Raw genomic sequence first — 23,161 nt, forward strand, 5'->3', positions numbered from 1 at the left:
GATTTTTGTGCATATGCGAGCAAGTTCAAAGACATTCTTAGTCCTGTTTTAGAAACATAGTTGGAAGCACACTGCTGTCCTTTATCTTTATCTCTTCACCAATTGATGGTATAGATCTGCCCTGTCAGTCCCTAAAGAGGAAGCACTCCCGGTTTCTTTTTTTTTTTTTTTTTTTTTAATTTTTTTTTAACGTTTATTTACTTTTGAGACAGAGAGAGACAGAGCATGAATGGGGGAGGGTCAGAGAGAGAGAGGGAGACACAGAATCTGAAACAGGCTCCAGGCTCTGAGCTGTCAGCACAGAGCCCGACGCGGGGCTCGAACTCACGAACTGTGAGATCATGACCTGAGCCGAAGTCGGAGGCTTAACTGACTGAGCCACCCAGGCGCCCCCCGGTTTCTTTTTTTAACAGCAGGATAGTGTTCTGTCAGATCGTTGAATCATTAGGCTGGTACTAAGAGGCGTTTCCGGTTGTAGGCCTTTGCTGTTATAAACAGTTCCGTGTACAAGAGCTTCTCTTTCCTTGTACGTGTGTGCGTGTACCAGTACGGGGTTTTCACACTTTGGGCTGACAGAGAATTGTCAGTGCAGTTGTAATTTTCTTTATACGTGGGATGAAGCAACTTTTTGTAAAAGGCGAAAGATTTATGCGATCTGAAGAGAACCAGAGTATGAAGCAACTTTTTGGAATGCATTTCCAAGGAAAAGCTCTTCTTTAGGACCTGCACACTCCTGCCTGCCCGTCCGCCACCCTGTTCTGATGTGATCCTACCTTCTCTACCTGTCCCGCTACTTGCTGGTCCCTGAATGTGCTGCTGCTCCTTCCCCAGGGCCTTTGCATTTCCTCTCCCTCTCCTGGCTCGTCTCCACCCCCCCCCCCCCCCCCCCCCCCCGCCCCCCCGGCAGACTCTCGCATCTGCGCCTGCTTCAGGTCTTATTTGAGTGGTATCTTCTGGATGAGGCCCCATCCCCTGGTTCCCCCGTTCCTCCTTGCCGCTTTCTTTTTCTCTGTAGTGCCTACCACTGTCTGATAAAATCTGTTTTATTTTGTTCGGCAAGTTATCCTTGTTTAAGTGTCAGTTCTCCGAAGGCAGGAATATTTGCCTGTCTTAACTTTTATTTCCCCAGCACCTAGAGAAGTATTTGGCACATAGTAAATGTTTAAGAAATGTTGCATAACTGAATGTTCCGGTCATACCTTTGTACATTTTTGTATTGAATGATTGGTCTGTTTACCAGTTTCTGAGCATTGTCTGAGTCAGATAGTCCTTGCTGTAGAGTTATAAGTTTTTTTCCCAGTTTGTCATTTGTCTTTTCATTTATTGTCATGTAGAGGGTTTTTTAAAAAATTAGGAAAATGTTTCATATGTTGCAGAAGATTTTTTTATTTTTATTTTTATTGTAATTGAGTTGATCAGTCTTTTGTGCCTTCTAGAGTTTGATATATAAAAGGGACTTCTCCACTCCAGGCTTATAAAATTTTCCCAGTTTTCTTCCATTACTTTTACAGTTAGTGGTGTTGCTGAGTATGGGTTTGTGGTTTTTTTTTTTTTTTAATTTTTTTAAATCTTTTGAGAGAGAGAGACAAGAGTGCGAGCGGGGAAGGAACAGAGAGGGAGACAGAATCCAAAGCAGGCTCCAGGCTCTGAGATGTCAGCACAGAACCCAATGAGGGGCTCAAACTCATAAGCTGTGAGATCATGACCTGAGCCGAAGTTGGACACTTAGTGGGTTCACTAAGCCACACAGGTGCCCCTGTGTTTTTTTTAAATATTTAAATGCCCCATCCTTTTGCAGTGTCTGTTGCTGTACTTGATGAGCTATGGATCACACATGCTTCCACATGGATGACCAATTGCTTTCACATTGTACCCTTACCAGATACTAAATTCTTGTATGCATTCAGGTTTATTTCTGGACCTTTATTCTGTTCCCTTGGATTATCTGTTCATGATCCAGGATTATGCTATTTTAATTATGGAGTCTTTATTATATATTTTAATACCTGCTAGTGCTTATTGTCCCTTATAGCTTGCAAACTCTGGAAAAAAATAATTCCTGTTTCCTTATTTTCCTTTGGAAACTTTATAATTATCTAGTATAATTATACTGCTGCTGGTATTTTTTGGATTATGTTACATTTATATATTAGGGAGAATTGACGAAATATGTTAAATCTTACAAAGAATGCCTTTTAGTTTTACTCAAGTATTTTGGTGACCTTCAGAGGTATTTTGAAGTTTTCCTTATATAGATGTTACACATTTTTTAAGTTTACTTGAATAATATTTTGTTGTCGCTAGTTGTGAGTGGGAAGGGTGTCTTTGTTCCATTGTCTTTTAAGTGATTATGATTTTTGAAAGCTATTTTTTCTAGTCTATATTTCTTTACTAATTTATCTTACTATAGTTGTTTTTTAGTTGAGTACCTGGAATTTTCAGGGTTCAGTCTTATCATAGAGACAGTAATGGTTTTTCTTCTTTCTTAAGTTTTAATTCCTACAATTTCTTTGTCCAGTTGTGACAAGGAGTAGGGATTGTAGGCATCTTTCTTGTTCCTGATATTAGTTGTATTACTTTTACGGGGTTAGGCTTTCTTAGAGTTACTAACTGAAGCACAAATTTACTAGCCCATGAAATTCCATATGCTTGTCGAGACAACTGTGACGACACTAAGATGAAGGGATTATTCGCAATTTGAGAAGAGTTGCTACAAATGTAGCTGATCTGCTGTCCCTGTACAGGTAGGGGCTGGTTCTGAAATGTCACCTGGGTGCCCTTGTCATGAATTCACTAAACTCGATCAAGAGTGGCTCCAGCAGGTTTGTTACTCGAGGCCTTGGTTTCTACTCATTTTCCTGGGCTGGTCTTGTTTTTATGATTTTCAGTGAGTCCACAAGGTGGTTTGTGCCCTGCCTGGGTTCTTTACAAGCTGGCTCCTGTCCTCAAGAAGGGTATACAGCTGCCCCTGGCATAACATGGGGGTCAGGGGCACCGACCACCCACTCAGTCAAAGCTCCACATAGAACTTTTGACTCCTCAAAAACCTTAACTGCTAATAGCCTACCACTGACTACAAGCCTTACTGTTAACACACGTTTTGTGTGCTACACGTGTTGTATATTCTTCTAATACAGTGAGCTAGAGAAAACAAAATGTTATTAAAATCATATGGAAAATACATTTAGTCATGTACTGTACTTACTGAAAACTCCACATCGAAGTGAGACACACATAGTTCAAACCCATGTTAACTGTACTTGTCTCTTTGAGGGGAAACGAAAACATCCCCAAAACATGGGGACAGATGGCAGGTTCTTGTTTGGCTCACACTAAATCCCCAACAGCTAGAAAAGGAATATATGATGGGGACCTGCTTTTCTCATCTAATCCAAGACTAGTTACCTGCTTCAAATCTTTATTCCCTGGCCTTCCTCTTAACGATTCAGTTGGAGACACTGAAGCAGTGAGTGCAACAGAGATGCTGGCTTTTGATGATTCTCGTTTGCTGTCCATCCCCATGGGCCTCCTGCCCCCACCATTGCTCATTCAGGTGTGTCACTTGCACGGGGGCCGCACAGATTCTCTTTTTCCACAACTCTTTTCAAGCTGTCCTGACCACCGTGGCCATTCAGTAGATGCCTCTTTGGCTGCAGGAGAGCAACACGCAGGGCAGCAGACCCAGCCAGGGTACAGAACTGCAACACCAGTGAAGCCAGTTTCTTTTCCGTCCTTCCAGTTTTATTGAGATATAATTGACATATATCACTGTACAAGTTTAAGGTGCACAGAATGATGGACTGACATGCCCTGTGACATGACCGCCGTGGTAAGTTTCATTTTGCACCATTTATGTCTCATAGATTCGTGTGTCCTAGATCCTTGTGGGGCACAGGGTGGCTCAGTGGGTTAAGCATCTGAGTCTTGATTTCGGCTCACGTTACGATCTCAATTTGTGAGTTCGAGCCCACAGCATGGAGCCTGCTTGGAATTCTGTCTGCCCCACCCTGGCTAGGTCTCTCAAAAATAAACATTGTTAAAAAGCTTTTTTCCTTGGGATGAAGACACTTAGGATTTACTCTTGTAACAACTTGTGTTACTTGTCACACAGCAGTGTCTGCTGCGGACATCAGGTTGGGTATTCCATACCTAGTTCTCATTTGTCTGGTAACTGAAAGTTTGTACCTTCTGCCTCCCTTCCTCCAGTCCCCACTTTCCTCTCCCCACCTCTGCCAACAACAACTCCAGCCTCTTTTTCTGCAGATCTGGGTCATGTTGTTTGCGATTGTACACGTAAATGCGATCATACGACGTTTCTCTAATTTCTCTTGTCATTTTGTCTTTTTAGTTATTAAAGCTAATAATGTAGTCTGTTAGTAGGCTTTAGACGTCACAGAATATGTTTAAACATCACACAGTATGAGTATCTGCCTTCAGTTGAGAAAACTTTATTTAGGGTGTCTGATACTTACAGTTTCCAGGACCAAGAATAACATGAGAGGCTGGCCGTTGTGGGACACGGGTAGGGTGTGCCGCCTTCCTGGCTCAGTCACTTGAGGGGGCGGGGGGGCGGGTCTCTGAGATGTGCCATCTGTGGAAAAAACAGACGTTGCCCACGGAGTCCTGTGTGACACACATTTCCCAGCACAGGCAATGCACGAGTGGGGATGGGGTGGGGAGTTGGGGCGAGAGCAGAGCCGCGGTGGCTGAGCGGACTGAGAGGCACTTGTGGGCCTGGCCGTTGACGGGGTGGTGAGTGTGTGTGTAGGATTCTCATTTGAGGACTGCTGTGTGCTTGGCTCCCTGTCCCAGGCTCCACAGAGAAGGGAAAGCTATGGGTCCTGCTTCCGTGGAGCGTAAGTCGGGTTAGGGTGACCCTGGGTCATTACTCCTGGGCAGTGACGCTTCAGTTGCTCGAGGATGAGACCACCTGAGAATTTCACACACCCTCCTCCCTTGTTGAGGTTCATGGTGTCCCCCATTGGGTGCTGCCAGACACACTCCGTGTTGAATTCTGAAGGTGTGCGGGCTGCTGACCTCTCGTTTCTCCCTCTAGTATGCCCTCCACGTGTACAACGAAGTGATGAGTGTTGGGCAGAAATACGGAATCCGGAATGCTGGCTATTATGCTCTTCGTAGTCTTCGAATCGAGAAGTTCTTTGCCTTCTGGGGTCAGGATTTAAACACCCTCACCACACCCCTGGAATGCGGACGAGAATCTCGGGTGAAACTGGACAAGGTACGGTATCGGCACGTTCTGCCCTAGCAAGGAAGGGCTGAAGTGGAGGCCCGCGAAGGGCCTCGGGTGGACGAAGACAGTGAGGAGTCCTCAGGATGAAAAGTGTGTCCGGCCTGATAGGAAAACATAGTATGTGGAGAACACTGGTTTTGAGCACCTGGCTTGCTCTTTGAACCGGACCCCCCTGAGGTTGGAGTTGCTCCACCAACTGCGGCAGCCGTGTGCCCCACTCGGCTCCCTTTTAGATTGGCACTTGCAGGGAAGTTTTTCCAAGAACGTGCCACAGGTATTTGTAAAAATCAGTCTTCTATTCGACAGACTTTTCTCCCCCAGAGTAAATAGGAACATCATTTTTTACAAAGTCCTAGGTCAAGAGGATGTTAGTGACAAGTCTCTTTCCCACCTCTGAAGCCCAGCAAACTGCACTCCCAGCTGCAGCAGCTTGTCTCTGCTTCGAGAACTCTGGGTATGCAAACACACAAGCGAACACTTTCCCCACTTGAACCTGGATGGCTGGGCACCACATGCCTGCTGTGTTATTGCACTTTTTTGTTTTGCTTTGGATGTTTATTTTTGAGAGAGAGAGAGAAAGCATGAGCGGATTTCAAGCAGGCTCCAGGCTCTGAGCTGTCACCACAGAGACCAACGTGGTGCTCGAACTCACGAGCCAGGAGATCATGACCTGACCTAAAGTCAGACTCTTAACCAACTGAGCCACCCAGGCGCCCCACACCTTGTTTTTTTAGGTTAAACCTAACAAAATACCTTAGCAGTACAAGATACCCCTATCAGTACAGGAGATTTCTAGTCGTCTTTGTGAGCAATTACGGATCACTTTTTCTCTCAGGTATAAAAGTAATGAATACTAAATTTTGGAAAATAGGGAAAAATATGAAGAAAATTAAAAATCATCTATTTTATGGGTTTTTTTAAAATTTTTTTTTTTTAACGTTTATTTATTTTTGAGACAGAGACAGAGCGTGAACAGGGGAGGGGCAGAGAGAGAGGGGGACACAGAATCTGAAACAGGCTCCAGGCTCTGAGCTGTCAGCACAGAGCCCGACGCAGGGCTCGAACTCACAGACCATGAGATCATGACCTGAGCCGAAGTCGGACGCTTAACCGACTGAGCCACCCAGGCGCCCCTATAAGTTTTTTTTTAATGGTTATTTTTAAGAGAAAGAGTGTGACTGGGGGAGGGACAGAGAGGGAGACAGAATCTGAATCCAGGCTCTGAGATGAGGGCAGCAAGCCTGACACAGGGCTCGAACTTAACAAGCCAGGAGATCATGACCTGGGCCGAAGCTGGACACTTAACCGAGATACCCAGGTGCCCCCCAAATCACCTATTTTATCTGTACATAATCACTTGAGTTTTTTTTTTACCCTGCTCATGTTTCTCGCACATTCAAATACATACATGTGTGGGTTTTCTCTTGAGATTATCTAAAAACATGGTTTTTTGAAAACAATTTTAGCAAGTATTTTTGAATTTTTCTTCCTAAGTATTTTTTTTCTGTGTGGTCTTGTGGTTGAAATCTATGTTTACAAAAGAGAAAAACGTACACCTGTGTTACAGAAATTTTCTGAGTAGGTCTTCTATATTGTGAATGCAGTTTTTTCACAAGGTGGAAAACCTACATTTTCCCCAAATCTGGGGAGTGGGGGCGCTGCCCCCATGGCAGGGACATCAGGGGACCCTACCCACCGCCCGTTCTGCGCCCAGCATCAGCACATCAGCCTGCTCTCAGCATTGCCGTTCTCTCCTAGGGGATGGATTTCATTGGCCGGGAGGCCCTGCTGCAGCAGAAACAGAACGGGGTGTACAAACGCCTCACTATGTTCATTCTGGACGATCACGACACCGACCTGGACCTCTGGCCCTGGTGGGGAGAACCCATTTACCGCAACGGGCAGTACGCAGGCAAGACCACCAGCAGCGCCTACAGCTACACCCTGGAGCGCCACATTTGCCTGGGCTTCGTGCACAATTTTTCCGAAGACACTGGGGAAGAACAGGTTGTGACGGCAGATTTCATCAACCGGGGAGAGTATGAGATTGACATCGCTGGACACCGGTTCCAGGCCAAGGCCAAGCTCTACCCTGTCACCTCCCTCTTTACCCACAGGCGCCGAAAGGATGATGTGGAGCTAAGTGACTTGCATGGAAAGTAATGCCGGGCTCCCCTCCGGTCCCAACCCTCTGCTTCCCATCTTTTACCTCCCGGATAGGATTTTAAGCTTCACCTGCTTTAAACCTTTTGCTTTGCAACCTCTCTTCTCCTTCCACCTTCCCTCCTCCCTTTTGCAGTGCAGTTAACCATCTAATACTCCCTCTGGGCTGTTCTTCCAGCCCCCCACTCCACCCCTCTCAGATCCTCATGGTGACACAAAGCATGTGTGACAGGCAGGACAGGTAAAGACTGCACTCGTGGAAGTGGGGAGCCAGGGGTCTGATTTCTCTGGCTGTGTCTAGAAGCAGGGGAAGCTGGTGGTATGCAGGCTGCAGGGCAAGAGTCCAGCTCTGTGAGGCTGACTTTTCTCGGAATAACCTGCTCACCTTGGCGGGTTGCTGTGGATCCGAGGCAGCCCCTTGCGAGAGCCCGTGCTGGGGGTTGGCACCGATCCCTCTACAAGAGGATGACCATCTACCTCATTCACGAGCGGCACCACGTGCATGTTCTTTGGTCTGTAGCAAACAGCCAGCCTGGGACATCCCAGCCTCCCTACTGACCCAGTTACTAGACTTGTGGATCAGGGCCACCCTCCTAACATTTCCTTCACGTCTTGCTGATCTCTAGAAGAGGGTCTGGGGGCCTGAGTAAACAAGCCAGTGTTTGAAAGGGAAAGACCATGTTGCCTTTTGTATTGATCTTCTTGGAAAATGTACCGCACAGAGGTGGTTTTCTGCTGTCCGAACAGTGCTGCTGCTTTCAGCTGCTCACTCTTCCCATCTTGACCTTCCTCTTCTCCAGGTGCATCTTTGTCCCCTCTCCTTACCTGCCCCTTCTGCAGCAGGCCCACTCGGCAAACACTGCTGTCCCTTTGGAACAGGGAGGGTGTGTGGTCCTGGGGAGGAACTAAACCATGCTGGCCGTGCAGAGTTCAAGAGCTACTGGACTCTCAAGTTTTGCTTCCTCGGGCACAGAACAGACAGATCTGCACAGAGATGACCCTCAGGAGTCTGGGGAGGGTCCTGTGAGAGTCTGCTCTTCATCCAGCCATCTCTCTGTAGCTCTGGAATAGAAAATGACCGGGCTCTCCACTCTCTTACGCAGTGTCTGTCTGCTAAAGGTGAGGCTGGGCTGTCAGAAACTTGTCCACCCTTTGCACTTAAAGTCCAATGGGGGCAGTTTATATGCAAAGTGCTGTCACAGATTTGAATGAACTGTTGTCTTGATATCTTGGAAGCGTCAGCTCTGACGAGTCTGTCAGTCCATTATAGAAGGGCCTTTTGTTCTCTGTGAGCAGCTTAGGACTCTCACGTGTGTCTGCCTGCTCTGGCGTTTCTTTGGGGTCTCGGTTTATCCCCTTCATCTGATAGATTCCCTATAGAAACTTCTTGTCCTCTGCCTAGCCAGACAGTTCCTACTTGATTACTGATTGTAGTGTCCACTTTTTAAAAGAGGTCTTCGTTGATTTATTAAGGGAGTATGTGGTTACAACTGTTAGGGCCTCGCTAAGTGATGGGCTGAGAGATGCTGCCGCAAGGAGGTGGGGGGAAGTTGGGGGAGAGGTGTCACCTCGTAGGACAGGGCGCAGCAGCTGTGACACATGGGGGAGAGCAGGAATCAGGCACCTGCTCAACACAGGTGTTAGCAGCAGGGGCCCAACTGACCAAGAAAGCTGGAAACAGGCACTGTAGAGCTAAAGGTATCCCCTGCCCTGTACCACTCTCGCCTTTGAAGAATTTAAAAGCAGTTCTAGATTTATGTGTAAATTACATCTTGTCCATAAATAGGGGCACACTTTTAAGACTCGGGCAAGGTGTATTTATTGAGTGCCCTGACACACACACTCAGCTTTTGGCACTTTAAAATTCACCCTGGAAATCTTTCTTGGTTAACAATGTGAATCTGGCACTTGTCTCTCTTTGGTCCTAACCCTGAAGTGGGTGACTCGTTCCTGACTTCAGCATACCTGACAGAACATCCTGCAGTCTGTCGTTCCCATCATGGGTTTGCCTTGTGTGTCTGCTCCTCTGTCCCTAGAGATTCAAAGGATCTGGATGCTTTGTGAATGCGTGGCGGGACTTGGGTCTCAGATGGCTGGTACTTTTTTCTCTGTGAAATGATCCTTCATCACTTCTTGTGGTCTCTTGAGGGAGGGGCTCTGTGTTCTTCTGTCTTGTCCACATATTCAACTGGACAATCTTGTTGTATCTGGAAACAGAAAGCGTGCCAGCCTCAGACGAACACAGAGCAAAAAGGGACGAGATCTACCTGCTTGGATAGCCTACCTGATGGCCTGTGCCCGGCTGGGGGGCCCTGTACCCCCAAATACAAGAGATGCTGTTCAGAACAGGGGCCCAGAGACCGTTAAGCTCAGTGAGTAACCTCAGTTATCCCGTTTCTGCAGGAGGAGAGTCCAGCTACTTGGACTCTCACCAGGAGACATGCTGTCCCTGGATTCTACCTTCTTAAACACACCAACAGTTTTACCTCTTTCCCTTCTAAAAGTGGAAAGTAGCTCCACCTTTCTCCCTTACCCTGCCTCTGAATGCATTGGAAATGTTAACCCCGCCCCCCCACCATGGAAGTGGCAGGAATGACAGTTTTCTAAAAGCGGTTTTGCTTCACTGAAGGGAGAACCCACCACCTTGATTTCGGGCTCTTCTTATCCTCTGCCTGATGAACGCATGTGCTGGCATCTGAGTCTTCACCATCCTCTGACAACCTAAGGGAGATAAAAGGGAATCTTCCATAAGCTGTAGTCCTGGTGGTTCTGACCCCAGAACGCTGTGTCCTGGTACAACTGCACTGGCTTTGCTTTCAAGGGTTAGTGACCAGGTTCGGTGTTTTGCATCTTTGCAGCTGCATGGTCAGTATAATCAGCAAGGGTCCCCTTTAGTATCTGAGGTAGGGGTTTGGTCACCAGTGCTTAGTACTGAAGAACTTTCCATGGTTTTCATTTCCTTTCTGCACACCACCCTTAACCCACATCCCTCCCAAACTTGCCAGGAGCAGCTTTTCATCAGCATGAAAAAGGGAAAATTTGCACGAGTCAAGAAATGTCAGAGGGGATGATAGGGTAGGTGACAGAGTCTGGGAGCAAGCTCTGGGTCTCCTGGCTGTGCCTCTCCCCGCGACCCCCACCCTGGCCTCCATGCTAAGGTGCTGAGTTGTAAGGCTCCTCCATCATCCGTACAGGACCTGGGTTCACACTCCCTCATCACTACAGATGCACTATTTTTCAAGAGAACTATTTTTGTATGTCTTTGCCTTCTCTTTGTCCATTAAGCACCAGAGTTTAGTCATTGTATAATATGATTCTTGACTTCTGAGCAGAGAATCTGCATCCCTTGGAGAATTATACATTTCTTCATGGGCTTTCTTCCTCATATTTAGATGTACCTATTTTTATCCTTCGCCAACCTTCTGCCTTCTTGGTTTTCTGTCTCTAAAGGACAGAAATTACAAGGGGTGGGGAAGGTATTTTTAGTATCTGTTTCAAAAGATCTATGCCAGGATTTCCTTTGCACACCCGGAACTGGAGCTTGGAGCACCTTTCTCCAAGCCCGGTTCTCGTGCCTTACACCAGAATGTCCCATGGTAGGTGTAGACAGGAAGGATGAAAAGAAACTTCGCTCAGTCTGAGGGTTTCCCCGGCCACCCCCCATAGCTTCCCTTCCCCATATCAAACAGGGATAGAAAGTTTCCGCAGCTTGTTTCAATCAAGGGGTTTCTAGCAGCACAGTTAACACTTCACTCTCCGGTCTACTCTTAGGATACAGGAAAATGCCATTGTAATTATTGTACAGTGCTGTAACTCCTCCTTTACATTTGTAAATATGCAGTTTGCTCAGTCCCTTAGTGTGTAGTGACAGGTGCTGCCGAGGACATGTGAGGCACTTTAGGGCATGGGATCTTTCTCAGGAGCCCTGGTCACTTTAGGTACCCAGGGTGACTGAGCACTTCTGCCTCTATGAATGCGGTATTAACATCATGCCCTGTATTTCTTTCAAGCCAGATTCCAATTAAGATGTTCTCTTCATGTTATTAAGTTTGTAAATGAATAAACAGACATTTTAATTACTCTGGTCATAGCAACTTGTGAAATGTTCTTCATCTCTAGTAACTTGATGTATTTGCCATCACAAGGGGTAAGCACTCCCCATAAAACCATTTATACCAAAGCGTAAAAAAAAAAAAAAAAAATGTGGAAACCAAGGTAAGACACAAGCATTATGTTACCCTTTGTGTCGGGCTGGCAGGTGTAGAGAAAGTCCCCAATTATCTGAAGTTACGGTCTCAGTCACTGGATCTGACCGCCCATCCTGCCTTACGGTTGACTGCACAGTAAGGAACCTGGCACTTGACATATCCCCCATCCATGTGAAAGCCCACGCTGGTGTGGAAAAATGGGCTCTCTATATATTCTTGCACACACAGTAGGAAGAGAAGAAAATGGAGAGGAGCACCCAGTGATCTTTCCCTATAATCTAAAAATGTAGTCACTGGTCTTTGTTTACTGACCTATTGTTAAGCAGCCACAGTCTGTGAACTGAGATAGGCAAACATGTCTATAATAATCGCATGAATCTGTCTTCCAAAACCACTTGTTAAATTTCCAGATCATCGAATGATCAACATTAAATACAAAAGTACATCCCACAGGCTCTGTGGCAATTCTGATATAAGGGTTCCTGAAACCCTGTGCACAGTGACATTGCTAGAATATCCCACAATGATTCCTTGAAGGGGACAACTCTCAAATGAGGTGTATCTCCTCCTTACTATCAATACCCCAGATTATACACACACTCCACACCATATTAGTAACAAGCAACTCTAGGAAGCAGAGCAGAGCCCAGCAAGCAGAATCTAAGCAAAAACACTTACCTTCAAGCCCCTCCTGCAAACGACAGGCCAGCAGAGTTCACTCCCACTAGGACGTAGTAGCCCTGCACTGCAGGAGACTCACCCAAGATGCACCTCATGTCTGGGGTGAAGGTCTCGGGGCAGTTGACCAACTTCACGATCTCCAGAGTCTCCAGTTCTGGCATCCGACGCAGGAGGGAACTCAGCAGGGGCTCTGAGCCATAAACACGAGGCCCGGCAAAGCACGAGGAACTGAACCGGTGGACCGGAAGTCAGCGGTTCTGGCGCTGGGCCCATTACACGGACCCTCTGCTGACTCAATCCCTGGTAGATACCCGATTCAAGTACCGGTTGCCATCAAGTTAAATCCAACCCAGAGGGACTCTTCCCGCCCGTCCCGCGCGTATCCCGCATCTTCCCTAACAGAAGCCCGAGACGGTGCAGCGGCAGGCACCAAGCACATTTACCGTCTTCGCTCGCGAGTCCTCGCCTCTCAAAAGCAAGCCTGGCCGAGAGCGAGGACACCACGGGAGTCGGGCTCATCTACCGGGCAGGGACCAGGGTGAGGCGGCTGAGGCGCCCGCTCTCAGCACTGGGCCAGCGCAGGGCCGGCCGGGGAACCCTGCTCACGTGCCCAAGCATGTACAGCCTCTTCCTGCCTGCCTGTAGCTCCTCTCCTGGCATCTCCCCTTCTCCACTGCCACATCTACCCGATCCTGTTACAGGACGCTCATCTTAACCCAGAATTGACAAACAAGGTCACACTGCACCAGAGTACGAATTATATGAAAGGGAAAGCTAGAAAACCGTAGTCTGTCGTCAGAATCTCTAATGATTATAATCTCACCTTCCCCAGTGGAAACTGTGTCATATGCCACATAATTCCCACTTGGCCGGCAAAGTGAGCCACAGGCCGTGCGTACCCCGTGACCACATGGCAGAGCCACCTCAGCTGGCACACAGATCGAGCCACCGTCCTTGTCAGGGGGAGTCTTGACTTCTCTGTGATGTGAATCACGCAGGTGTTCTGAAGAGCAGCCCTGAGCTACACGAGCGACTAGGCCCAGCTACTCGCTTAGGACAGTTCCCGCGGCCGCCAAACGGTTTCACCAGCTACGACACAGGCCCAACCCTGGGCTTCTGGCTAGTCCGTCACCTCGCAACAAGCTGACAGACCTGCTTCCTACTTGTTATCATTTGGGACCGCCCCATAGCTTGCTCTCCCCGTTCTACCTGCTCCAGTCGTATTCGGCTCACGATTCCCCGGGTTCTTTTCCCTTGGTGACGCACACAAGGGGTAACGTACGCTTAAGCTTTACAGTCACAAATATCCTTAAGCGCAGCTGGTGAAATTCAGTGGCCCAGACTACGATTTCACTGTCAAGCACCAAAACTTAAGCACTTCCTTCTCTTCCTCATTCAGGAGCCAGATGTGGCCACCTAATACATACTTCAGAGAGCGAACTAGGAAATGGCACAGGAAAACTTTCACATCATAGGAATTCTGGCATCTGGATAGGATCCGAGATAATGACCGAATCCCCTCGATAGATAAGGAAACGGGAGACAGCTCAACACGCTCACACACTTGCCCGAGGTGAGACCAGGACGAGTGCAGAGCTCGGACTGAAACTCAAGCCTCAACTAAAATCCCCAGGCAGGCGTGGCGTCGGACCGCATACGGTACTGACTAAACGAGTCCGGGGCACAGGCAGACCAGTAAATGGCCGAGTACCTGCTTACCTGTTTGGATCCCTGTTTCTTGCTCTAACTGCTGGTAGAGTTTGTTGGAATAGTCTGCCATCTTCTGCTCGATGGTCAAGTGCCTGGCGGTGCTCAGGATGCCGGCACAGAACCTCGTAGAGCCAGCGGCCAGCCTGCGGGATGGATCCAAAATGCTATTAGGTAGGCTCGCATATCTGTGAATGCAACTAGTTCAAAGACCCTCGTTACTAGCACCGACTGTGATATCAAAAGATGGAAACCTAAATATCCCGACAGGAGAGGGATTTCAAATGTTGGCGTTCACCTACACGACGGGACGCCGCGCAGCCATAAAAAAGGCACGAGAATGCTCTTCTGCAACAATATGGGAATCCTAATGAAAACAGCACGGGAGGAGCACTACTTAATATGCTACTAACTTGTACAAAAAAAGAGAAAAAAATAGCAAGTGAAGACCCACGTACACGTGTACACACTGACCAACACGTTTGCTTATATACACGGGGGGTGTCTGGAACGACACACCAGGAACTTAATTTGCCTCCAGCGAGGGAAACTTCAGCTAGAAGTCAGGGATGAGAAGCAGACTTTCCCTGCACACTCTTTTACAGTTTTTAATTCTGAATCGTGTAAATGCATTGCCTATTCGGAGAGATTTACAACAGACTTGTTAAATGTCATTCAATTTCTGGTAGGCAATAGAACAAAAAAGGACTTTAAGGGAAAGTGAGACAACTTGTACCAAGTGTGAACCTTAGTCAGTAATAAGGTATCCATACTGATTCATCATATTTAACGGTAACCCCAACCTAAGATGTCAGTCCCAGGTGCACACAGGCGTGAGGCACACGGGAACTCGGTACAACCTTTGCATTTGTTCTGTAAATCTAGCACGGCTCTAAAATAAGTTAATTCAGTGGGGGGGGAAAAAAAGGAACAGAAATAAGACAGGATGCAGCCAATTTCATTTCAGCCCATAGAGGGAGCTCCAGAGTCACGGGGTCTACGTTGCCATTTGACCGCCCCTACCCAGAGAACAAGATGGTAAGATGTGCCCGGACCCTGAAATAAAACGCACCCTCTTCGGATACTCGGCTTCGCGGCATCTGCCACCTGTCTCAGAGCCCAAAAACACGGGTATTGCACATCGTGAAACCACGGACAGGAGATTTCGCCTTTCCGTGACTGTTCTCATGCTACTTAGCGACAGGTCAGCCACTGCCGGGACAGGTTACCGGGAGCAGAGGGGGTGAGGGAAGCCCACGCAGTTGGTGCAACATGGCCCCAAGCCGGGTCCCGTCTGGTCCTTACCTGCCCTGCTCCAAAAGGACAATATCCTTCCAGCCCATCTTGGAGAGGTGATAGGCCACGGATGTGCCCATGATTCCACCGCCACAGATGACCACCTGTGCCTGGGCAGGCAGGGCGACAGAATGCGCCTCGGCAGCTGGCGCACCGCTTCTCCCCGACGACCAGTTCTGCCATCCTCGGCCGGTCCTTTGTCTCCGGGCCACCGACAGCAACCGGGAAAACATCACGTCTGTCAGTCAGCAGCTCGGAGATGTGCTCCCACTGGGCCAAAGAGGAGATTCTCCCCAATTCAAACTAGACAGAGAAAGCAAACAGATTTCATTCCACTGTACTCAGTGCGCCGGATTAGTGACAAAAGAAAAGGAGGCAACAGAGAATGATAGTCATCACGCCTCATCCAGACAGAGGCACAAGCACACGCAAAGGCCCTGAGGGGAGGCACACCTTAAGGAGTCCGAGCACAGAAGGGAGGCCAGTGTGCCCACAGCTCGACGGCAAGGCACAGTCGACCAGAGACGAGGCCGGAGAGGCAGGCAGAAAGCAATGACACAAGCGCTTGGATGCCTCACGAGGAGCTGGGATTTTACTCCAAGTGCAAAGGAAAATACTAAAGCAGGGAATGAAATGATCCGATACGCTTTTCCTAAGATCAGCCTGGCTCCACAGTGGGGACTGGACTGGAGGAAAGGCAGGGCTAGGAAGCTACCGCAGGAGTCCAAGAGGGAGGGCACGGAGGCTCACACAAGGATGGTGGCGGTGGAGTCAGAGCCATGACTGGATCGTTGTGGATGGTGAAATGACAGTACTTAACTTGCCAACAAACCGGATGTTAAGATGGGGAGCGGGAGAAAGACGGACGATGGCAAACTTTCCAGGTTAAGCGACGGGTGCCACTTCCTAAGGTGTGAAGGACTAGGGATGCGGAGGGAGGCGGGAAGGAGAGGGAGAGGGAGGCGGTGAGGGCACGTGCGCGCATACCGAGGTGTCAAGGGCGAGACACCTAGCAGGCATCCACGTGGAAGTGCCGAGCAGCTAGATAACCAGGCCTGAAGCCTGGGGAGGACATGGGGTATCCGGAGACCCGGCAGTCTGAGGAACAACTCTGAGGCTCCCCAGCAGGCACAGCTTGGCAAGAGAAAGAAAGTACTGGACGGGGGACTGCGCGCTGGGGCAGACTCACAGAGCGTCCAAACGGCTGAGCGGCGGAAAGGGAACCGGGCAGAGGTGTCACAGAAGCCGAGAGAGGAGATGGTTCACTACAGAGGGTGGCCAGGGATGGAGCAAGACGGCCATGTGCCTGCTGGGACTTGACGACACAGAGGTCCTTGGTGTCCTCAAAGAGGACATTCCCAGGGGAGTGCCAGGGATGAAGCACGGACTAGAGCAAGCTCAAGAGCAAGGAGATGAGGGAGTGTGCACAGCTTCTTCACGTGCTGCCCGGAGGGAGCAGAAACCCCAGACAGGAGGAGAGAATGGGGGTGGAGCAAGGCTATTTGTCTGTAAAGGTGGGAGCCACGGAGACTGTTTCAGGGCTGGCGAGAAGGGCCAGGAAGAGGGAAAGAGGTGGGGGAGGAAGGAGAGGCGGTGACAAAGAATGAGGTCCTGGAAAGGAAGGGAGAGGAGAGGAGGAGAGGGGAGGGGAGGGGAGGGGAGGGGAGGGGAGGGGAGGGGAGGGGAGGGGAGGGGAGGGGAGGGGAGGGGAGGGGAGGGGAGGGGAGGGGAGGGGAGGGGAGGGGAGGGGAGGGGAGGGGAGGGGAGGGGAGGAGGAGGGGAGGGGAGGGGAGGGGAGGGGAGGGGAGGGGAGGGGAGGGGAGGGGAGGGGAGGGGAGGGGAGGGGAGGGGAGGGGAGGGGAGGGGAGGGGAGGGGAGGGGAGGGGAGGGGAGGGGAGGGGAGGGGAGGGGAGGGGAGGGGAGGGGAGGGGAGGGGAGGGGAGGGGAGGGGAGGGGAGGGGAGGGGAGGGGAGGGGAGGGGAGGGGAGGGGAGGGGAGGGGAGGGGAGGGGAGGGGAGGGGAGGGGAGGGGAGGGGAGGGGAGGGGAGGGGAGGGGAGGGGAGGGGGAGGGAGGGGAGGGGAGGGGAGGGGAGGGGAGGGGAGGGGAGGGGAGGGGAGGGGAGGGGAGGGGAGGGGAGGGGAGGGGAGGGGAGGGGAGGGGAGGGGAGGGGAGGGGAGGGGAGGGGAGGGGAGGGGAGGGGAGGGGAGGGGAGGGGAGGGGAGGGGAGGGGAGGGGAGGGGAGGGGAGGGGAGGGGAGGGGAGGGGAGGGGAGGGGAGGGGAGGGGAGGGGAGGGGAGGGGAGGGGAGGGGAGGGGAGGGGAGGGGAGGGGAGGGGAGGGGAGGGGAGGGGAGGGGAGGGGAGGGGAGGGGAGGGGAGGGGAGGGGAGGGGAGGGGAGGGGAGGGGAGGGGAGGGGAGGGGAGGGGAGGGGAGGGGAGGGGAGGGGAGGGGAGGGGAGGGGAGGGGAGGGGAGGGGAGGGGAGGGGAGGGGAGGGGAGGGGAGGGGAGGGGAGGGGAGGGGAGGAGAGAAGAGAAGACGAACCCAAAGCCGCAGTGAGGGACGGCGTGCCCCGCGTCTGCACAGGCCACGGACTGGAGACGCCAGGTCCCACGGCCCCTTCCTGAAAGCAGGGGAGGACCGGTCATGGCGGGCTTATGACGAACCACGGGAGTCACAGGCTGCGACCAAGCGCATGTCCCTCGGAGATGACTAACACCATGAGGTAGATTAGGGAGCGGACAGGTTCAGGCCACCAGGGAGAATTACTCTAAGGGCATAAGAGGACTGTTCAATTTTTAAGAAACTGCAGACAGCCCTGTGGGCGAAGGCACGGTCTCCGAGTGTGGGGAGACGGCGACACTTCAGAGGAGAGCCCTGGCAGCCCGTGCGCCCACCAGCACGCCGCTACCAGCCCGGGACCCACGGAGGGCCCCCGACGGCCCAGGTCGTCCAAGGCTAAGGTGTGGGTGCCCATCCATCAGACAGGATCTCAGAACTGAGACCGAGCAGGCCTCCACTGCGTCCCAAGGAAATCCCATCCAAGCAGGGCTGATTACTTTGGCCACCTTGTGGTGATCTCCAGGCCTCACCTCCTTGGTCCCCGCCAAACCGTCTCAAGACAGAAGCTTCTCCACAGCCAGACTTCCCACAATCTCATCTCCATATGACCAATTTCTCTCTCTCTCTCTCTCTCTCTCTCTCTCTCTGCTGTCCTCCCCTCCAAACCTCTCCACCGTGTCCTCCAGAACATCCTTTCCAGACTGGAACACGCAGCCCTTCACCTAGCTTCTCTCCACCTCTGCTTCAACAGAGACACAGCTCTACTGAGGGAAACGCCACTGCCACGTGGCCAGCCCGTCCCACTGACCTTGCCATCAGGAGGGGGGGAGGCGGGCACCCTTCTCCCTTCAGAACCATTACCACTTGGTCATGCTTGAAAAGACCCTGTTCCCTCATGGCTCACACTAGCAGGCACCCCGTAGCGAGCCCCGGGCCACTGCGCGTTCAGCCACAGGCAGATGTCTGTCGACATTCAGGTGCTGAACCCACAACACTGCTCCTCTCCCAACCTGGGACCCCACCTCCTTCCTTCCTTCCAAACGCAAAACCTGTCTCCTCAACCCCTGAAACTCCACCTGCATCTACGACCACCTCTTCCTTCAACCTCGTAGGGTCAAAAGTTGATCCCTCCCCACGTGCCCTGGATCCCTCTCTCTCCTTCCTTCCCTTGACTCCGCTCCATCAACTGTCCCCTTCCACGTACCTTCAGTGTCCCCTCCAATCCTCAGCATTTTAATATGCTCAAGTCCCTCCCAACTGACTTAAGAAATACAAGAAAGGCTCCATAACAGTCTTCCAATGCTGATTTTTAATTTTACAAATTCTGAATTATAAAAATTGTGGTCTTTGTAAACAACACAAACGCAGAAGGAAATTAAAATCTCCCATCATGCAAAATACTCAATTCCAGGGCTGATGAAATTTCCCCAGACTTATTTATCTTGCAGCACGTGCTCCCCTGACATCCACCCGTGTGCCACCACCTGTCTTAAAGTCCTTTTTGTTACACCTCAGTGACTGCACAGTCTGCCGGCGGGTTACACCAAAATTTACTATGACGTCACAACCTGTCTTTTTCACTTGACAAGAAGGGCTTCCTATGGTATCTGTCACTTTCCCCCCTTTCCACCGTCCTGAACCCAAGCGGTTAAGCTCCTGTCCCGCATGCCGGAATGCTGCTCTCACCAAGAACGCCACTGTTGCCACCTTCCAGGGACACTGGGCCCATCTCACTCACCCTCTCCACAGCACTGAACACCGCCGATCGCTCCCGCTACTCACGCACTCTGTCCCTGTTTTGACACCGACTACCCCGGTCACATCTACACCGCCTTCTCTCCCCTGCCCATCCTTCTGTGTTGCTGTCCCTCGGGGTGTCTGGGACCAGCTTCTCCTCTCAGTTTGCCACCCTCCAGGGTCATTTCACGCGTACCAAGACTGACGCCTAAGCCCACAACAGCCCCGAGCTTTACATCCGCACCTCGAGCTGAACAATGGCCATGTCCACTTGGGTTCCCGTGGGTCACACCGAGCACATCCAGAAGGGAAACCCACCTGCCTCAATCTCCAAATCTGCTCCACTTCTGTGTCCCGCAGTGACACCATACACAAGAATCCCAGGTGTCACCCTGGGTTCCTCCCTCTCTCTCACCTCCTCTATACGGCCAACCGTCATGGACTAACAATTCCACAGGCGACAGTTCCCTCAGACCATCGACTTCTCCCCCTCCTCACTGCCGTTACCTGAGTACAGACCGCCATCCCCGCTCAGATGAAGGCAGAAGCTTCCCGACAGGGCTTCCGCACACCATTCTCCCCACCCCCCCTCAATCCTTCCGAGGAGGGGCGTGGAGGGAGGCTTCTCAAATGAAACTCTTGTTCACACCCCTACTCAAAACCCTGCAATGGCTTTCTGATGCCCTGAGGAAAAAAAGCATTCTCCTCAACAGGAAGTGTGCAAGATCCTTCATCATCAGGCTCATTCCTGACCTCCGGTCTCTTTCTCTCCTCTCCAGCCAGACGGACATACTCATAATTCCTCCAACAGGACAGGCATTGAGTCTCTCTGAAACCCCCAGGATCTGGGCACACCGTTCCTTCGAACCACACGGCATAGTTCCTGCCCCCCTGCCCCCCAAACATGGATAATCCCCTCAGCTCTCACCCTGTTTCGCAGCTTATCAGACCCCCTCTCCCCCAATACCGCCTCAGGTGACTCTTCTGTGTTCTCCCACAACACCCTGCACTTCTCCAGCACAGAGCCTCCCACACTGTCACGGCCTGTTTGCCAATCAGGGAAACGGCACAACGACCCCGCTGAAAATGCAGGCTTTGGGGGCAGACAGGTATGGGTCTGAAAATCTCCCCCACCTCTCATCAGCTCTGTGGCTCTGAGCAAGTCATTCCACCTCTGTGCTCCAGGCTCCTCATCCACAAGGTGAGCTACGAACACCTGCCTGGCCGGGTTGCCACAAAGACTACGTCAGACAATACAGGAAAAGCATGGTAACTGGCACCCGAGAAGCACTCAGTAAGTGCTAGTTTTTAGTCTCCTCTTACAATGGAGCTCTCTGGGAGCTGAGACCAGTTACCGCTTCAACGTGATTCTGCCGGCATTCAGGGTAGGCACCTAGGAAATATAATCAACGGAGGAATGAGAATATACAATAAACGAGATGGGAAAAAATTCAGTGAGGACTCTGAGATCTTGAGGCTAGGCTCCAAGATTTCAGGGGATATCTAAATCACATAGAGTAATTTTTTAAAATTGTTTTCGGGTTTTTTTGTTTTTTAGAGAGAGAAAGGGAGCCAGCAGGAGCCGGGGAGGGGCCGCAGAGGGAGAGAGAGTATCTTAAGCAGGCTCCACGCTGAGCATGAAGCCGGATCTGGGGCTCATCCCACGACCCTGGGATCGTGACTTGAGCCAAATCCAAGACTGGGACACTCAGCCAACTGAGCCACCCAGGCCGGTAGAGAAGAATCTGAAGATGTCAAAGACAAAGAAATAAAAGGTGTAGCCGGGTTTAAAATAAGTTATATTTAAAAACAAAAAACAAAAAACTAAGATGGCCCTATAATATTCTCTCCCTCTAAGAAGAATCGCTAAGGCAACCTCAATATTGGGACTGGTTATGCTCACACCTGCTTACGACAAGAAGAGCAAGGGACAGCTCCAAGTCCCTCTGGGTTGTTCCCCTGTATGGTCCCAGCGTGTGTACAAATGGGCCGCTGGCCACAAGGAAGCCTAGTGAGTGGAGCTCCACCGACACACTTCCCACTCTTGCCTCAGCAGAAGGGCCACGTGGGACATTTCTTTCAAACAGACAGACAAAAACCCCAACACTATCCCAGGCTCTTTCTCTGGAGAGTCTGATCCTGCTGGTCCCGGGGGAGTATCTGTCAAAACGTGCCACCAGGTGATCAGGCAAGTTTAAGAAATTAATACATATCCCTAGCGCTGGAAAAGTGTGCCCGGTGGCCCGGCACCGGCACCCCTCCTCCCCTTCCCACCCTCCCCCCGCTCCCCCCGCGTGCCCGGAGGTCACGCTTACAGAGATTCCCGAATCTAATGTGAATGTCCTTCACAGGGGTCCCGAGTGACCAAACATCACGAAGACAGTTCACCACCCTGGCCTACACTTTTCCCGGTAACTCGGCTTGCCGCACCCTGCAGCAGGCGTACAAGTTAGCGAAGCAGAGGCGGACCGCACGTCTCCAGGCGGGAAAACGATTGCACCTGCAGAGGGAGAAGGGCGGGCGAGACCAGCCAAACCCGCGCCAGGCGCTGTGCAAGCCCGAGGCGGGGAGCCCGAAGCGAGGGCACCCCGGCCGCTCTGGACATCGGGCTGAGCCGCGGACGCCTGGAGCAGCCGGAGCGCAGGCCCGGGGGCAGCCGTGCACGGGGCCCCAAGGCCCGGACCCCGGACCCCTTCGGCCGGACGCCGCACAGCCGCAGACCGCCTGAGAGAGACGAGGCAGACCCATTCCCGCCCCGGGCCGCCGGAGTCCCCAGCGACCCGGCAGGAGCGACAGGAAACGAGGGGCGGCCGCGACCACCCCGAGGAAGACCAAAGCGAAAAGGGGGGCGCCGAGACCCGCGCGGAGGGGAGGCCAGAGCGGCCCCGCCGCCGTCTCCTTACCTCACGGGCCGCCGCGGGCTCCGCCGTCAGCAGCACCCCGGCGGCAGCGCGACAGCAGCCACAACAGTTGCCGGGGGTCCCGCCGCCAGAAACGGGGCACTGGGAATGGGAAGGGGGCGGGGCGGAGGGAGTAAAAAGTTCCGGGGAAGCGGGAGACCGCGACCTTCCGCGCTTTACGGCCCCCGGCAAGGGTACGCCCGCGCGCGCCGGCACACGCGCACGCGCGCGCCGTGACGTCCCCGCGGCGGCCCCGCCCCTGCCACGTGGGGCTTGTTTGGGTCTCGCGAGGCCCCGCCCCGGGAGCTCGGCCCCCGCCCCAGTGGTCCCGGCTGCTTTCTGAAGTGTGCAAGTGGAGCGGGGATGCTGCGGTGGGTCGCCGGCCTTGCCGGGGTGTCGGGAGCGCGGGGCTTCGCTCTGCCCTCCAGGCGCCCTGCCGCTTCTGTCCCCGAGCGGGTCCGCGGCTCAAAGCCACTCCAGTCCCTGGCGCAAAAGGGCGGCGTGGACCGACAGTCCCTTGTCTCTGGAAGGCGCTCGGCTCTTCCTGGGCCAGGCTCTAGCAGAGCGTCTGAAATCCGGTCTGCGGGCCTGGCCCGACCTCGGAGGCGGGTTTAGCGACCCTGAGCTCTGGGCGGGATCTCACTCTGCACCTTCCTGG

At 52.0% G+C, this 23,161-nt stretch overlaps 2 protein-coding genes and 1 long non-coding RNA gene across 7 annotated transcripts in view; 1 reads left to right on the plus strand and 2 right to left on the minus strand.

Moving 5' to 3' along the window:
- PDPR (pyruvate dehydrogenase phosphatase regulatory subunit) overlaps positions 1 to 11,504 on the plus strand; it is a 37,846-nt gene extending 26,342 nt beyond the window's left edge. For both annotated transcript variants that reach the window (XM_042918251.1, XM_042918250.1), the window contains 2 exons: positions 5,057 to 5,239; positions 7,010 to 11,504. In XM_042918251.1, coding sequence (XP_042774185.1) covers positions 5,057 to 5,239; positions 7,010 to 7,414 — 588 coding nt within the window. In that variant the 3' untranslated portion in view covers positions 7,415 to 11,504. The remainder of the gene's footprint in view (positions 1 to 5,056; positions 5,240 to 7,009) is intronic.
- On the minus strand, positions 4,433 to 5,123 carry LOC122207905. The gene is made up of 2 exons (XR_006197054.1): positions 5,038 to 5,123; positions 4,433 to 4,591 (listed from the first exon to the last, which is right to left on the minus strand). It is a non-coding gene; the product is annotated as an uncharacterized LOC122207905 (long non-coding RNA).
- LOC122207904 (pyruvate dehydrogenase phosphatase regulatory subunit, mitochondrial-like) lies at positions 9,218 to 22,680 on the minus strand. Of its 4 annotated transcripts, none has more exons than XM_042918252.1 (6): positions 22,507 to 22,680; positions 20,738 to 20,996; positions 15,316 to 15,609; positions 14,023 to 14,156; positions 10,058 to 10,135; positions 9,218 to 9,621 (listed from the first exon to the last, which is right to left on the minus strand). In XM_042918252.1, the coding sequence occupies exons 3-6, from the start codon at positions 15,487 to 15,489 to the stop codon at positions 9,447 to 9,449; spliced, it is 561 nt and encodes a 186-aa protein (XP_042774186.1). In that variant the 5' UTR covers positions 15,490 to 15,609; positions 20,738 to 20,996; positions 22,507 to 22,680; the 3' UTR covers positions 9,218 to 9,446. The 4 variants fall into 4 exon arrangements, with proteins under 4 accessions (XP_042774186.1, XP_042774188.1, XP_042774189.1 ...); XM_042918254.1 differs by having other exon boundaries at positions 10,055 to 10,135; XM_042918255.1 differs by lacking the exon at positions 20,738 to 20,996.
- Between the last annotated feature and the right edge of the window lie 481 nt (positions 22,681 to 23,161).

Source organism: Panthera leo, chromosome E2 (genome assembly GCF_018350215.1).
Source record: "Panthera leo isolate Ple1 chromosome E2, P.leo_Ple1_pat1.1, whole genome shotgun sequence".
In the NCBI taxonomy this organism is placed as follows: Eukaryota; Metazoa; Chordata; class Mammalia; order Carnivora; family Felidae; genus Panthera; species Panthera leo.

What these genes read in the sequence shown, in the direction of transcription:
- LOC122207904 (XM_042918252.1), bottom strand. Translation starts at nt 15,489, where the DNA reads ATGGCAGAACTGGTCGTCGGGGAGAAGCGGTGCGCCAGCTGCCGAGGC. An exon ending in GTCCTTTTGGAGCAGGGCAG is followed by an intron (nt 14,157 to 15,315) that starts GTAAGGACCAGA and finishes TCCATCCCGCAG; the next exon opens with GCTGGCCGCTGGCTCTACGA. An exon ending in AAGAAGAGCCCGAAATCAAG is followed by an intron (nt 9,622 to 10,057) that starts GTGGTGGGTTCT and finishes TTCTGTTTCCAG; the next exon opens with ATACAACAAGATTGTCCAGT.